A 14,177-nucleotide genomic window follows, 5' to 3' on the forward strand; every position below is an offset into this window, starting at 1 on the left:
AGGGCCTTCGTTGGGGCTCTTTCTGAGCACTAGGCAGCCATGAGGGGGAGATACATGGAGTCAGGATGAGAACAAGCCATAGGCTGGCTCAATGAGAAGGATACTTCTCAGGAGGGAGCATATTCCTAGGGGGAGAGAGATTTTCCCCCCCACTGCATGGCCTCCAGCTATATTAGCCAATGCAAGGGGCAGTGACACAGCACTGGAGCAGTCTGGGGATAATGCCTGCCCTGTGGCATGGGGGTTAGAGCACCCCACTGGGAAAGATGCTGTTTCAACCTCATTGTCTGCCTGTGTCAATTCTTCCTTTATTGCTGTTAGCACTGAGTTGCTCTTCATGACATGACATTCTCCTACTCATTCACTGCTAAGCAGCAGTGGGTGTAACAGAGCTGAACCATCAAACACACAAACACCTAGGATGGGAATGTGTGTCAGCACTGAAACTAGGCTCTTCACTGCCAGAAAAACTGGTAGTAGAATAGGTGTCTGTCTGTTTGTACTTCCCCCTCACAGCCAAGTGCACTGTGCTGAAGTCTGACTTAAATGAGAGAGAACTGCAGATGGCTAATGGAGTCACCTCCTCCATACCAATTACCTATGCCTCTGGCTGCGGCTGGCTCAGTTGCCAACAGCACTAATATCTCAGCAGACAGACTGCAGCCATTGCCAGCTCTTGTGCCTATGCTGCAGTGGATAGACCCCCATGTTCTCTAGACATGCAGCTGCTGTAAGATGGAAGAGCCATACTAGGTCACCCCCAGCCCTCTACCTGGCCAGGACCATTCCCTAAAGTCCTGTGCCCAGTTTGCTATGGTCTTTGAGGGACTCTCCCATGGTTGGCACAATGGTCCTTACCTGTCAGATCATGTTACGGATGTAGTCATGGAAGTACCGGTTCATGTAATTCACAGTGGTACTGAAGACCTGCTGTAGGAGGGATGGCATGTTGTTTGCTACTTTTTTGGCTAAAACCATTGCTAGCACCAGCTGGGTTCTCTCCTGGTCCATGTCTGAGGGGACACATTTCAGGAGCTGTTCCACCACCTGAGACAGACACCTTGTTATTTCCTGTGCCAGGAGGAAGGAAGACTTGTGTCACAAGGGCACCAGTTTCCACATAGTCCAAGACAGCAACAAACATTCCCCGCTGTGCTGCTATCTCAATTCCCTTTGCAACACAGCCAGAATGGAGCAGGCTTTCAGCTTACCTAGAGTGAGAGGTTGCAACAACCCTAACAGAAACAAGCTGACTTGACGTTATCTTCCAACCCTTCTTGCTCAGCCACTGGTGTGCAGGGTTTGACCAGCCTCAAAGGGCCTGCAGGGTAAACCCCCAAGATGCCATAAGTTGCAGCAGAAAAGGGCTTGGGAAACTTCTCATCCCAGACACAAATGGCTGAGTAAGCCAAAGCCTATACACATGGTCCCAAGAGGACAATGGATCCCCATGGAAGCAAACAGAAACTTGCAGCTTTAGATCCTTCCAAGGAGGAGAAGGAGGGTCTGATGTCTCCAGAACAAGAGGAGAGCTTGGTTCTGCTGCAGCACCCAGCCCTGTAGTGTCACAGGGCTAACAAACGCATGTCACTGGTTATACTGGTTAAAACACAGGCTCAGCTATGCATGTGACAGGAGCAGAGGTACAGCCACTGCTGACCCTTGCCCAGGGTCCAATTTCCACCTGTTTCACATAGTACTACAAGCACTCAGTGCATCTGACAGTCACCCAGCAGAGCTGTAAAAGAAATCTGCTCAGGACCACATGCAGCACAAGAAGTGTTTCAAAATGACTTTGCTGAGTACATTTAGAGGGACCCATGCCATTTTTATTAAGTGAAGAATTGCTTGGCACTAATTTACCTCACTGGAGAGATTTGCATTCAGGAACTGCTGCACAAGATCATCTACTGGTCCCGCCTCGATCTCGGCAGCCAACTGGTCCCCAATCTCAGCCAGCTGAGCGCCAATGATTTGGTAAATTTCCCCCATCTCAGAACCTAAAGTCAAGATTTGAAGCAGGATTTAGTTCACATGCGGTTGTCCCCAAATTAAGTTTGGTGTAAACAAGCAGATGCAACAGACTGTTGCTGTCAGCTTCACACAGCACCACTTCACATCAGCTGTTGTATGCAGCATGTCAGCCACCTCAGGAGCAGAACACACTAGCTCTTTAATGGGAGTACACTAGTGCCACACAACAGCTCTGAAGAAATGTACACCACTCAGATGGCACTGCCAGAGAGTAACACATAGCTATCAAACTGAAATTTGGCAGACTGGCTTAGAGGCATGAGCTTTTTCTCAGATGCAATATCATCACCTGCTAGGTAGTTTGTGCACTATTCATAGCACCTGACAGTAGGCTGTTGCCAAAAAAGTGCGTGTCTGAGCCAGTCATAGCAACTGACCTGGTCTCAGGTGCTATGCTGCCCTGCCTTTAGACTAACAAGGCTACCTACCTCTCAACAGAAATTTAGCCTAGACACAGCTTCTCATAAACTCATAGTCCCTGAAGGAAAAACAAAATCCACATGATCTTTTATGACCTCAGTCAGGCTTTTACCTCACATCTCTTCTAGATGCACCATCTTTGCCTTGCAAACTTTCCCCTGATGCTGCTCTGGGACATGAGTTCAAGGCTTATTATGAGGGCTGAGTGCTGCATACTGCAGGACCAAATTTTCTGAAAAGATGATCTGTCCAAGCAATGAGCCATAACCCAACCCTGCTCAGCATCCCAGTCTAAATAAAATTACAGCCCAAGGTGTAATTCATGGCACTTGGAGGGAGGGGGAAAGTCGCTGCATCACAGCCCTCTGCTGTTACCATTCCTTATTTTTCCACTAGCCATTGCACATCGCTTGCCCGCCATACAAGCCTACCAAAAGGGGCCAGCTTCAGCCCCAGGAGTCCTTGCTTGGTAGGCCAGCTCCTGAAGTCCTTGTTCCTAAACTAGGAAGCACGTGCCAAATATCCAAACCAGTGGCACAACTAGGGCAGAGCAAAAAAAACAAGGGCTGCGAGTGTGGGGGCAAAGAGTGGCAGCTGCTGGCTACCATGCAATCACAAATCACAAGCAGTGGCAGCCATCCATTGCCACTCCCCTGCCCCCGGTGTCCCAGGTGCTTGCCTGCATCCTTACACTGCTGATCCAGTCACTTCCCGAGGCACAAAGCAAGGCTTCAGGGAGCACACCCCTTGCTTGAAGCAAGACCACTGCCTTAGCCTCAGGCTCCATTTTAACATACCAGAACGATGGGGAACAAAAAAAAAAAAAACCACCCAAGGCCTGTGATTAGTGGTCTAGAAATAAAAGGCACAGGTGCCAAACACCAGCTGAACAACCCCCATTTGACCGCATCAAGAACAAAACAATTGCCAGTGGAGAAAACACTCTCTGGGTCAGTCTGCTACAGAAGAGACAAGCTGTGCATATGAGGGCAAAGGCACTGACCTGGCTCGCCATTTTGGAAATGGCCGCTACGGTTCCCATCTGTTTGAAGCTCTCCGTCATCGGAAAAAGAATAGGGTCTTATATGGGACGCACACTCGACTGCGTGTCTGCAGCTCAGAGTCTGCAGCTTCTCCTTGAAGGCGCAGTCTTGGGAGTTGTCCAGGAAGAAGTACAGGAGGAGGCTCTCCAGCTGGCCGAATCCATCGCTGCATGTGTGCTAGAAATAACCAGTCAGCGTTAAACCAATGGGCAAGGAGGCAATCTGGCTTGACATGAACACGGCTGCCTTGTGACCTCCTTCAGAAACCCTGACTCATGTTACCCAGTGAGACCGCAGTCACGTGGCAGCAGTCCGACTGCCCTGGCTCCACGTACTGGTGGTGGAGGATCACAGTCCTGTGCGTTCTGGGCTGCAAAGATGACGTGCCTGGTTAGAGTGAACCATTAAAGATGAACCACATGTGCACACCCACATTCCCAAATTCAAGGTTAGCAGCCTCTTAGTGTGCGTATCAATTATGCAGTTTCTTGATATAAACAGACACCCGTTCAGTACAAGCAATGTTAAGGGAGGATTCGCGTTTCTGAAGAACAGACTCTGAAGTTACAAGCCTCCCTGTTCATGCCACCATGTGAAGGGGCCCAGCCAAGTCAGTAATGACTGTGGCCGCTAGCTGGGACAGTGTCAGGCAGAGCACTTTGAATATGACCTCACACATGTAGGCCTGTCCTTTTCACAGGGCAGGGAGCACTCTGCCTGCACATATGGCCACAGGAGGGCATGGAAATGTAGTGCTTGAAAAGCTCAGCTACAACCAGGAGCTATGAAACAAGGGCACAGACATGGCTCCCCTCCTAATGTTTAAAGGCTAAATGCACTTTCTGCCTTATAATGACTAGTGATGCTGAATGCAAAAACTGAATTATCCAGAAAGTAGGGATCAGTCAGCACTTTCTAAAATGAAGGCCCTTTAAATGGCCTCAGTTGGGACCCCAAAGCTGAGGGCTCCTCAGAGGTGACTAGCGGTCTTGAGAAGTTGGCTGTGTAGCACTGAGAGGCACAGCCTGTATGGAACTGACCTGGTCCATGAGGGCTGCTGGGATGGGGTGGCTGTGTCACCCGTTGCTTTCTGCCCACAAGCTCTCTTCCTACAAGAGAAAAAAAGAGAATGCCAATGTGTCTGCAAGCCCCTCAGCTCAGATAGCCCCATTGGGCTGGCAACCTGGCCCCACTTTGAGTCTTCCTGGGATGTTCAGGCAGGCTTCCCCATTACAGTCTGACAGTCATTGGTAAGGCTGTGAACACCAGGCTGGTCCAGCACAGAGGCTCCTGCTCAGGGGTACAGAGGGTAGAGCTGTGAGGATATAGCACCTCTATCCTCCTTGAGCCAGGGGCTCTGGCCTTCCTGTCACATGGATGTGCATGGGAGCAAAAGGAGCCTGAGGGCTAACGGATAATGGCTGTGACGACAGCAAAGCCAGAGGTCTGTTCTCCTTAGCTATTTAAGAGCAAGCCTTGCCTCTTGGCTTCTCCATGTTGTGCAGCCCATCACAAGGATAATTTTGGCAGCCTAGCACTAAGAAGAGCAGTTGCCATTAGTTCTGCAACACCTGTTTCACCTGATGCATTTTAAAATAAATCCACTGACCAATTTTGTGCCTGAAGCTCTCAACACACTGGCACACCGCACACACGCACGCACACAAAAACACAGGCAAACAGAAAATAACCCAACAGAGAAGTTCCTGGCCTGGTTGAGAGCTAAGTTATTTGTGTCCTGCCGAGGGCCTCCAAGAACACTTAAACCGATGCTTCATAGCACAGAGGAGCCACAGAGAATCTGCTAGGGGAAAACCAACCCACCACCTAGTATCGAAACACATGGAGAAAGGCAGTCTCCCACACACCTACAGCTTCCCCTGCTGGAGCAAGAAGGGGATTTTAACGTAGGTTAACATGGATAAATGGTGCCACAACTGAGAGCACCCTGGAGACTTAAGTCTTTTGCCCAAAGAGCAGATGCTGCAGAGGTAGCATTGGCGTATGCTGACTTCCCAGTACAGACAGTGCACATCTGATGCAACCTGGCTGGACCCCACTGTCAGCTGAGAAGGGAACTAAGTCTTTAACACGATTGGCTCCCTGCCCATTTTGTTGAAGGTGCTGCCTGGGACGGAGATGCACATTATCCTGGAATGGGAAGGGGGTGGAAGGAGGACACCAAACAGTGATGAGAGGCTGAGTCTGGAGTCTGCTTTACTACAACAATCCCTCGCCTACATGCTGTCCCATCAGAGCTGGCAAAGTGGTGACCAAAGCTCAGCGTTGTAGTGATTATGTGAGCAAAAGGAAATGAAAGTAGAAACCAGTTAGTATCAAAATCAAAAGAAAGACCACAACAAGAGTCCCTTCAATTGAAGTTAGAATGAACCTTTAAAGATGAACCACACACACAGAGGCTAAAAAGTGGTGGGGGATCCCCAAGTGTGCACACAAACACTTTCACAGAAATACTCAAAATCACAGCTGTCTTGCACTGTTAAGTTAAACCAGGTGTATATCAAAGCCTCCCCCAGACCACAAAGGCACCTCCCAGGCCAGATCCAAGGGGCCAGAAGCAACTGTAGGGGGCTGTGTTCAAGCAGCAGCATGGGCCCAAGGCTGGGTGGCAGCGTGGCTCTCTGGCCAGATGACAGTGTAGAGCCAGGGGCATGCGATGGCACAGGGCTCTGGCTGGGCAGCATGGAGCAGGTGTCCAGAGGCATGCATGGGGGGGGGCTGCAATCAGGCAGCAGCAGGAGCCATTTGAAATGGCCATGTCTGTCTATCAGGGTTCAGGGACCCTGCACCTGAACACTGCAGCAGGGGCCCCTCCACCTTCTGGCTCCCACGAGCCGACTTGCAGGCCACATGGAATAGTTCCAAGGGCCAGATCCAGCCTGCGGGCCGTATGTTTGACCCCCCCACGCTAGATCACCACTACCAAAAAGCCAAAAGGTGCTAGCTTACTTGAGGCAGTGTCTTTGGGAAGCTGTTTCCACCCGTGAGGTCCAGTTAAACCCCAAGACTAACTTAACTTGCTATGCTAGCTCCTATCAAATCTACAGACTGCTGCTTCATCTTCACCAGACCTTCAAGTTACATCACTTAAGGTAGGAACCTGGCTCTCTCTGGTCATCAGTACAAAGCTGTGGCTGGCACATACTTCCCATTGGAAATGGCCCATCTCACAACCCCACAAGCATCAAGAGCACCAGAATAAAAGGAAGTGATTAGTATCCCCTTAGCAGTACCTCTTTTGCAATGTTTGCTATCCCTTCCTGGACTCCCACAAGGTTTGTATTGTATCAGCTGAGGGCACGGGGAAGGAAGGGTGCTGTGCAAAGGCAGCTTTCTAACATCCCACTTATCTTGGCACCCATGTCCACCGCACCGTGACCTCGGGCTCTCAGTGCAGTGCGGTCCCTCACCACTTCCTATGCACATATATAAAACTTTTGCCACAAGACTGGTGTTTTCCACCCAGGCTGCCTGGCCCATGCTGGGCAACAGCCAGCCCGCGTGCTGCCTCCATTCAGGCTGGTAACTCTTCCCGTCTGCAGTGTGAACCTGGGCCAAATCCCTGGGCCACTGCCACCCTTCAGCCCCTCCTACCCCACATGCCCAGGAGGGCAGACATCCCACAATGCACAACAAAAAGATCAGAGCAGCTGACTGAACTGCGGCAGCAAGACTTGTGCACCGTTCCCTCAGGAGACCTGGGGGCACTGACAGCAAGTGCAGCACCAGCGCCGGTGCACCGGTGCATGGCTACACAGCACGGTTGCTTGCGCGCAAGCAAGGCCCACCTGGGTGCTCAGATCCGCATGTGCCTCCCCAGCCAGGCCGCCCACGAGGAGAGGAGGGAAATCCCGCACGTCAGTGTGAGTGCAGCCAGGTGAGGACGAACCCCAGTTTGCTTGGAGCAACTGGCCTGACCTTCCACGCAGTGAAGGATGGAACAATGCAGCGCCTCTCCCCAGAGGCTGCCACGTATCCTGTACTTCCTAGGAAAGCCCGAGGCTTGATTTCACCAGTCCCGCTTGAAATTCGGGGAAAGCCTTCTGACTCAAGTGCAGGAGTCCTTCTCCTTCCACCCTGCCCCCAGCCTGCCCTCCACTCCACCCTAGAGAGCTCAAAACATGAGTCTGAGCAGCAGTGGAGAGGGCAGGCATGACTAAACAAGTGAGGATACTCCCTACCCCCACTTCCCGGCACACAAGTGAGTCACAGGAGCCGGGTCTGGGGAGACAGCTCACTCCACTCTGCAGCCCAAACCATTAACCATGCTAGTCGAAGTCAGGCAGAAGGCACCGCACCCAAGACCGGTTCAGAGAGGCCTATGCTTCTGTAGATGACAGCTTACTCTGTCAAAGGCTATGAACAGTGCACAAACTGGCAGGTGACATAAGAATTAGAAGCCCTATTAGCCAGAGGCTTACACTGGAAAGCCCTGGTAGAGCTGAGTGCCAATGATAAATTTTAGAGGTCTCTGCTTAAACAACCAAGAGTAAGTAACAGTTTAGGGCAGGGTTGTCAAACATGTGGCCTGCAGGCTGGATGCAGCTTGTGGAGCCACATGTTCTGGCCCGTGGGTCTTTGGACTGACCTCAAGTGCCATGCCCAGCCCCAGACCTGGTGCCACACACCTTGCCTGCAGCACTGGGCACTGGCTTTGGATCAGGCCATGCTGAAGTCAGCACATAGGGCCAGTCCAGCAGGGCGCCACATGCAGTGCGTGCCCATGCTGGCCCTGTACTGTGTGCAGCGTGCACGGCCAACCCAGCCCCACTTGTACCATGCAACATGCACCAGTCTTGGGGCTTGCTATGCATGTGGCACATGGGGCTGGCACAGGGCGTGCACTGTGCACAGTGCATGGGCTGGACCTGGCACTGCACACAGCGCAGGGGGTCTGGAACATGAGCTGCTGGCAGTGTCATGTCCAGCCCATGCCCCATACTCCATGTGTTGCATGTAACATTGGGTTCAACTGGCATGCCACGAGCAGCATGTGCCCCACGTGCTTTGTGCACAGCAAGGCTGAGGCTGGTGCGCAGGGGATAAGTCTGGGTCCAGCCTGCAGACCAGCCTCAGTGGAGTGGGGGGTAACGATACCTCCTGTACTTTGTAAAGAACTCTGAGAAATGCTAGGTGGGAGGCGTGGTGTTCCCAGCAGTGTTGATGAACCTTGGGGTCAGATGAGTTTGACAACCCTGGCTTAGGGCAACCAGCTTGAGACACCAGGGCTGGGGCAGGCGGCATGTTCAGAAAACTTGCCCTCTTATAAAGCGCCTCTTCCACTGGGCCCACAAAAAAAATTAAAGGCAATGCTGTATCCCCTTTCATTCCCGAATGCTCAGGGCACCACATTGATGGCCAGAGCTGGAAGCTGCTGGAAAACTAGGATCCTCAAAATGCCCACTGGGAGATCATTCATTTTGCAGTCTTGGAGATCATGAATTTGGAGACTTTAAGATTAATCTACATCTTCTGCATTGAATAATTTCCAGCCTGATGTTCTATGACAAGGAAATGGAGACAAGCCAGTAGAAGTGAACTGGGGGCAGAGCTAAAAGGAAAGCAAAAGTTCAAATTAATCCAGTTGTAAAGAATGGTTGTCACATTTTCCAATTTGATCTGTATTTTAATATATTAAAACTAAATTTTGCTGAAATTATCACAACTCTGTCTCCTCTGCTGTGACCCTGTCACCCCATAGAGTTTCTTTGTGCATTCTTGTGTTGCAGTAGCTAGGAAAGACCTCCACAGCTCTTTTATGTCAAATATTGTGAAACTGGATTACAACTGCAATGGAAGCAGTCACACTGGTACAATCCATGCTCTTTATATGTTCTTGGTTCATCTAATGCTAACGTCTTACCATGTTTCCCTCTCCATAAAAGGCACACACTATAGAAAAGCCCCAGGGAACTCTTACAAAACCCTTATATAATCAGAATTTTGTATAAACAACATTCAGCCTCTCTACAGATTGCATGCAGAGGAACAGAAGCAAATTGCAGGTCACCAGGTTAGTTAGAGTTTACATGCATGTACTTAAAAGACACAGAAGAGAAAAAGATGTCTGTTCTCCACTGGAAGCACCCTCAATTCTTTTGAAGAAATGAGCTTAAACCAGGGTGGATTTAAATATATATTTATTAAACACTGGATTTTTAATTTCAATCAGATTATTTAATTATATTTTTATTTTTTAAGTTGCTTTTTAAAAAGCACATATAAAAGAGCTTTAATTTAAGATATGTTAAGACTCAAAGATATCATGGAATAAGGATTATAACTTCTAATTATATACTATTTGAGACTATATTCATGTAACCCTTCTAGAAGTTTTATAAATAAGTCACAGCAGGCCATAGACTATATTAGGGCCCCAATCTTATGGGGGTCCCAGAGGCTCCTCTATAGATTAGTAAAGATTAAAGAAAACCATTCAACCCAATGGGACTCAGTGCTCAGTCTAGAAAATCCCATTAAGCATCACAGAGATGCTTAGTCTCAGTTCTCAAACCATGGATTTGTGTCTCCAGAGATCACAGGCAGACAAGGATCTTTGGGTAGATGGGATATATTTTATTAGACCAATTAAATATTTGGAAAAATTCTTCTTTGCGAGCTTTTGGGGACAAATGCCCTTCCTTCAACTGTATGTAGCGAGAGTTTGTGGTCTCCAGAGATAACATCCTTGTTAACAGTGGTATATGAAGACGAGAGATAACAGACCTGATTACCTACCCATCAATCAGCCCTCTCGTCTCTGCAAGTTTGTGTACACACAGTCAAGCCCTTACTTTTCTCTAAAAGTTCAAAGTTTCAAGAAATTAAATGAATCAAGGATATCAAACAACAAGAACGCACTTTTTGTAGAACCCCCCCCCACCAATGCTTAAATCCAGACTTCCTGACCAGTCATTTAAATCATGATCTAAATCAGTTTGATTTAAATCAAATCCACCCCGGCTTAAATCAGTCCGGAGTTTCGGACTGCACCTATAAGGCAGCCTTATGCATCTCTGTATGTGCAGCTTCTGCCCTCTACCATTAAGTCAACGGAAATCTCTGAGTAAGAATGAGATCAAACACAAAACACCACAAGACCTCTTTCTTGCCCTGCCAAAGCTGGACATGCTGCTCTACAAGGCACTAGATATAGACGCAAGGCTATAAAGCCTGTGTCACCATCAGAAGCACTGGCAGTCAGCACTTGTAAGATCCTGGAGACCCTCACGGAAGGGTAATACAAATTCTGCAAACGCACAGCAGCAAACACTTACCTCCTCTCAGCACGAGTATGCAAAAACTTCCTCAGCAAGAAGCAATGGGCGGCTTGCAGTCAGACCTCGTTTTAGTTGGCTCCCATAAATCTCTCCACACGTGTGCATGTGCACGCACCCACGGAGCACTTGCTCTCAGCAAGTGGAGACACCCCTTTCAACTCTATGACCCATTACTGCTTCCTCCGGCTAATTATAACTGCTTCCCTCCCAAACGCAGGCAATGGCCAATCTCTGCTCTGCTTCCTCAAGCTCTAACCCTCCTCTCCTGGCCCCGGCCCTGGCTGCAGCTGCACAGGCATTTGAGTCTGACTCATGGCTGTGCATTGCCCCACAGACCAAGGGTTGAACAAACAGGACTGCTGTATAATGCTGGAGGAGGAACCACACATGCCACTCACTGGGGCTAGGATGACGGAAAGTCACTCCACCACCACTGCCACAACTTCTTCAAAGGAAGAGGTGTCATCGCTGTGCAGAGAGCAAAGACCAGCAGGCCCTCCCACTGGGTGCCCCAAGGGGCTGGCAGCTCTCTGAAGAGCCATTGTTTTAGCCTCAGTCATCATTGGGAATATTCATCCTCTCCAGCATTAGACACTCACGGGGCCATTTGCTTCACAGATGGGTCTCAGTTCTCAAAAATATAATCTAGACAGGAGCAACTTCCCATAAAGGAGAGCAGTATCAGTTAAGGGTGCTGCCTGCTTTTTGTTCCCTCTGTCAGGATGCTTATCTTCCTCCTGCCACATTCACTTCATGTGCAAAAGAGGTTTTTAAAGCTGAAAACTGAAACTGCAGATCAGTCATCTGCAAGGGGAAATACACAAGATGTACATCACCCTGTTTGCAACTGAAGGATAACAGACGCAGCAAAAGTTTCTTCCCTCACAAGGGAGAAGTCATAAGCACTGCTGGGGACTTCCACTCAGCTCTCACCTAGCACTTCTCCAAGCTCTTCATGCAGTAAAGGAAGCATCATCCCCGCTCCACTGATGGCGACGCTGGGTCACAGCAAAGGAAAGTGATTCACCCAAGGTCCCTTACGAGACAAATGGCAGAATCGGGAGTAAAATCTGCATCTCCTGAGCCCTAGTCGCTGGACTGGACTGCTTTCCAGAAAGCACTTCTCGGGAGTGTATATACAGAAAGCAGTAAGTCACCAGAGAGAGGAGAGATGCAAGTAGATGGTATCCATCCTCACTGACAAAGTAGCATCTCCTGGCACTCAAAGAGTATAACAGCACCACAGAGCTGATAGTCCTAACCACAGGACTGTGCTCCTGACACCTCCCACACACACAAGGCTGCATCTTCATGAGCACCTTCAATGCCACCTAACAGAGGCACAGGAGCCTTGTGATGCTTGGACTCAGCCAAAGACGTCAGGACCTCTCCTTGAATGAGCCTATCTCACTTTAGACCACTTCCTCCAGCAAGATATGCAAACACGTCCACTAGAAACACCGCCGTTTCAAACCTCTTTAATCAAGGATCAGCAGCAGCTCACCAGCACGAATAGAAACAAATGCAATCACTTCCTCTTTCCTGGTAGCAGTTTCACTGCATGCACAGTGTTTCCTATACCCAACTTCCTCCCAACATGGGGAGCTCACAGGCATGTGCCCCTCAAACTCACTTGGCTCTCTGATCCAACCCTGTCACCTACCCCAGGGCTGGAGTATTCCAGCCTTGACTTCTCTGCCTCCCTGGGGTACAAAAATGAGCCCAAATTATGAGTTCTGTATGTGCTGTGATGTGAGCATTACCACCTAGGCATATTTGGTGGCGGTTTTTAAGAAAGCTACTTTTTTAGGCCCCCAGCAGATGTTAAAGGCGCGATGGAATCTGATGTGGGAACAGTGCTTCTTGCCATGCCACATGTGCATGGTGTGCTCCAGCTGGAAGCTCTGATCAGCTGTCAGCCCCTCCTGGCCTCTGGAGCACATGGGAGTCTTAAAAGTCTCCTGCATGCTGCAGAGGCTGGTAGCGTTGGGCACATGTGCCATGACAGGTGTGATAGGATCCAGCCACAAAGTTATTACACATTTTGTGTAATAACTGTGGCTTATTCCTGGTTTTACCATGCCGTTAACTAAATGAACATGTGGCTGGGTCTCCACTCAAGACATAATTAACTAGTTCATCACATCTTAAGCATAATGTCTGTCAGAGGTCCTAGTGACTTTGTGGTCTTCAGGAAAGGGCTTAGTCTGTTCAGTTTTAATGACCTCTCTTTCCCTTCACACGTTTACCTCCTTTGCACTTGTGGAAGGATTTTATTCCAGATGAGGTAAGTCACTGTACTGGGTTCTCTGGGTCCTCCTCAGTCTGCCAGGTCACATTTCCATTTCTTATTAAATAATCCCACTTGGGAAAGGAATCTTCCCTGTCAGACTTTAGTTTCATTTACTCTGCAGGCCCTTTCCCCTTCTGCTCTGTAACACGTCAGCGCATGAGAAAGAACACAGCAATTTAGCTGTCTTATTATGAACCCTCCTGGGGAAAAAAAAACAAAAAAAAGACTGGAGGCTTTCACAGCTGCGGTTTCTTACCAAAAAAAGACCGGGGGGGGGGGGGGGGGGCACGGAAAATGCACTTTACGGCCTCATTAAGAAACCACTACACAGATGCAGTTCTGCTTTTTTTGCTCAAATAACAAGGCAACAAAAAACACCTACCTGAACTGCTCCAAAGCCTGGGTCTACAGTTCTGGTTCAGGCAATTAGAGAGGACAGAGCCAGCTATGAAGTTAAGATATTGATTTGAATTTCCACAGAGCACAAGCTTCCTCACATCTGGAACTCAGGGCTGGCCAGCAGCAAAGCTGAGATATGGTCTTCCTCAAAACTCACAAACATTTTGTTCTGAGGTTGAGTTTGGCGCTGTCTGTTGGGTAGCAGAATAACTGCACAGCCAGGCGCATAGACAGAGATCAGATGCAAGCCAATCCAACAGCTTGCCCACACAGAAGTATGCAAAACTCCCGTCTCTTTCTGAGGGAGCCATATCTTGGGCCTTTTGACCCAAGAACAAGACTTGATGGCAAGAATCCCCCTCCTTCCTCTCCCATTCCACCCTAGAGGAGAGAGCTAAGAGCATCTGTTGAGCTAATTTGAGACCTATTGACCATGTTCCTATTGCTGCTATTAAAGGGATAACTGCTCAAGAGATTTCTTCCTCACAGCACAACTTCTCCAGAGTCACTCTACAGTGATGATATCGAGGTATATTCAATCCTGGTTGCAAATTTACACCACGGCCTATATACAATCCGAGGGTGAAAATGACTACAAAAAGCAAAAAAAAAGAAAAAGAAAATGACCTCATAACATCACAGTAGGAAGAAAAAACAAACTGGGAGAGAAAAGTGGAGCAGCTCAGT

The 14,177-nt window shown here is 49.0% G+C and overlaps 1 protein-coding gene across 4 annotated transcripts in view; it reads right to left on the bottom strand.

The window, feature by feature from the left end:
* Positions 1 to 14,177, bottom strand: part of BID (BH3 interacting domain death agonist) — a 33,357-nt gene that overhangs the window by 2,854 nt on the left and 16,326 nt on the right. For 2 of the 4 annotated variants that reach the window (XM_090043467.1, XM_090043468.1), the window contains exons 2-5: positions 4,538 to 4,606; positions 3,458 to 3,674; positions 1,864 to 2,000; positions 859 to 1,071 (exon numbers count right to left, since the gene is read on the bottom strand). In XM_090043467.1, coding sequence (XP_089899593.1) covers positions 862 to 1,071; positions 1,864 to 2,000; positions 3,458 to 3,674; positions 4,538 to 4,546 — 573 coding nt within the window. In that variant the 5' untranslated portion in view covers positions 4,547 to 4,606 and the 3' untranslated portion in view covers positions 859 to 861. Of the gene's footprint in view, positions 1 to 858; positions 1,072 to 1,863; positions 2,001 to 3,457; positions 3,675 to 4,537; positions 4,607 to 10,795; positions 10,817 to 14,177 lie in introns of those variants that run through there. The other 2 variants (XM_090043470.1, XM_090043471.1) reach the window with 2 other exon arrangements.

The sequence above is a fragment of the Crocodylus siamensis genome, chromosome 4, assembly GCF_052110815.1.
Source record: "Crocodylus siamensis isolate JL-2025a chromosome 4, ASM5211081v1, whole genome shotgun sequence".
Classification (NCBI taxonomy): domain Eukaryota; kingdom Metazoa; phylum Chordata; order Crocodylia; family Crocodylidae; genus Crocodylus; species Crocodylus siamensis.